The sequence below is a fragment of the Populus euphratica genome, unplaced genomic scaffold, assembly GCF_000495115.2.
Source record: "Populus euphratica unplaced genomic scaffold, PopEup_1.0 scaffold6522.1, whole genome shotgun sequence".
Taxonomy (NCBI): Eukaryota; Viridiplantae; Streptophyta; class Magnoliopsida; order Malpighiales; family Salicaceae; genus Populus; species Populus euphratica.
Window position 1 is genome coordinate 1 of NW_011506283.1, and position 2,346 is coordinate 2,346.

At 36.8% G+C, this 2,346-nt stretch overlaps 1 protein-coding gene across 1 annotated transcript; it reads right to left on the minus strand.

The window, feature by feature from the left end:
• Positions 1 to 6: 6 nt before the first annotated feature.
• On the minus strand, positions 7 to 1,967 carry LOC105120311 (ubiquitin-like-specific protease ESD4). Its single transcript, XM_011018485.1, has 4 exons — positions 936 to 1,967; positions 625 to 704; positions 452 to 545; positions 7 to 296 (listed from the first exon to the last, which is right to left on the minus strand). Exons 1-4 carry the CDS (start codon positions 1,737 to 1,739, stop codon positions 192 to 194), a joined length of 1,083 nt encoding a protein of 360 aa, XP_011016787.1. The 5' UTR covers positions 1,740 to 1,967; the 3' UTR covers positions 7 to 191.
• Positions 1,968 to 2,346: the final 379 nt, after the last annotated feature.

Below are 2,346 nucleotides of genomic sequence, written 5' to 3' on the forward strand. Positions count from 1 at the left end.
ATCATATTAAAAAGATGAACAATGTAAAGGGGAAAACATGAAAGCAGAGGAACAGGCTCGAAATTGACAAATCAAACCTCACTAATTCTCAAGAAAATTGAACCATGGCTGCCAAAAGAGTACTATTTTTAATATTTCAATGCATTACGTTGAGACTAACGTTTAACAAGATTGAAGGACAGAAAGTAAAGTCATACCTTTTTGTAAAAGAAAGTATTGAAGAAATGACATTTCAAGAACTTCTTCGGTTCTCTCCTTTCCCTTTCTTTAAGCAACTCCATGTACAAATTTATGACCTGCAAAAAGAAGAAAACACAAACCTATCAACAAGACCTTATTAGCAGCTAATCAGTACCATTGCACTTAATGAACCATTCAACTTCAAACTACAAAAAGTGGGAACATATTGCTAACTAGAACTATAGAAAAAACTATAATCCAAAAACATCACCTCGTCATTCAACCATGTTCCTGGTGCAAGGCAGCGCAAAGTTTCTCCAGTAATATCAATATTGGAATTATCGTGACTGACCAAGACCCTCCTCCTGAAGGAATGAACAAGATAATGTTATAACAGCAATATCAACAACTCAAACATCAAAAGGAAATATAGATCAAATATACCTATTGTTGGGCAAAAATGCACGCTTAACCTCGGCTTCTTCCTCAGGTGTGAGAGGGATAAAAGGCTCACGAGGTATCTCCTGAAAGTATAACACACTTTTAATAGGATAAAACAAGAATAAACATCCTTCCAAATCATTTTTTCCCAGTAGAACAACACTCCATTGGCCAAAAACAATAAAAACATTTAGGCATAATAAGAAGGATACTTCTTCCGTTGCCAAAAAAGGCAGATTCTACTCAACTTCGCAAACAAGAAAATGTATGAAGACCTGACACTCAAGTTCAATAAAACAAAGAGAACAGCTCACCTCTACAGGTTCCTTCTTCACAGGCCGCAAGGCCTTAAGCGAACCCCACCTTTTCTCATTGTACTCAATCTCAAATTCCAAAGATGTCAACTTCCTGTTCCTCCTCTCTGTATTCATCAACAACTTCTTGTAAGCCTCAACACCCAAAACTTCAACTTCATTATTCAATGCCAATGAACCCAGCATCTTCCCTGCATCCTCCACCCCTAAATCCCCATCAATAGTAACCACTGATCTCTCCTCCAAAATCTTAACATCCCCACTTCCCAACCTCTGGTCCAAAACCGTGGACCCTCCCTCTATTCCATCGTCTTCAATGACCTCGACTTCTTCAATACTAGAATCCTCAGACACAATTTCTTGCTCAATCTTCTCACTCTCATTATCAAGATCAACCACTTCTTTCTCTTTAACCAAATACCTAATCGCACCAAACGCGCTTTGTTTCGCATGACCCAACTTTTTACTCAAAAACTTCCACATTAAATCGCCACCACCACTACCAAAAGTTCTCTTCTTTTCACTAAAATCACCACTTCTATTCTTTGACAAGCCAAATTTCTGAGGTCTACAAGGGGCGTGGACCTCTCGGCGAAACTTTGTAGCTGATTCTGGGTACCTAGAGATTCTAGAGGCAATACTGTTAGAGGAACCTAGGGTTTGGTTGTTGTATTCAGGAGTTTGATACAAAGTAGAGAATCTGGGCTTTTTAGATATGTGAAAATCTGGAGAATTTGAAAATAGGTTGTCGTTGGTATATCGGTGGTCTCTTTTGTGGTTACTACTACTTGCTAGAGCACCCATTCTTTGAGAAATCTTAAACCCATCTACAGAACAAGAATTCCCGACAAAATTAGGGTTTTGCAGCGAAGATTTGAATCGGGGGGTTTTAGAAAATTGAAAGGAAAAATAAAGTTCGGATCTTTTTGAAATTTGAGAGGGCTGATAGGAAATGTTTGATAGGGCGATTGTGATAGTGATTGTGATTTGAGACGGGGGTGGTTGTCACATTTTATTTTTGTTTCGCGGTACAGAAGACGACCTTGACCTTCTGTCAGGGTTTTCATGTTGTTTAAACTGTTGAGCTTATGATTATTTTCAAATTTTGATTGGGTTTGATTTTACTTTTATTAAAAACGAATAGCTCCGATTTGAATTAACGAGATTTTAGGGGTTTTTTTTCTTTTTAAATTAAATTTTAATTAATCTTTATTTGGTCCGGAATCCCAAACACAACCTGTAATTTTTTTTTTTGTTAAAATAACATTTTTGAAAAATAAACTATGTTTTTATTAAAAACAATTTAGGAAAAAAATTATTCCATTCGCGCTCAAAATTGCTGCCTAATTAACCAGAAACCCAGCCAAAATAATATTTGGTTGTCCTCTCTTTCGTGACTTGCTATGGTTAC

Excerpts from the sequence above, each read along its gene's own strand:
- LOC105120311 (XM_011018485.1), bottom strand. The coding sequence starts at position 1,739 with ATGGGTGCTCTAGCAAGTAGTAGTAACCACAAAAGAGACCACCGATAT. Across the intron at positions 705-935 it reads TGAAGAAGGAACCTGTAGAG|GAGATACCTCGTGAGCCTTT; the intron begins GTGAGCTGTTCT and ends TTATACTTTCAG. Across the intron at positions 546-624 it reads GCATTTTTGCCCAACAATAG|GAGGAGGGTCTTGGTCAGTC; the intron begins GTATATTTGATC and ends TCATTCCTTCAG.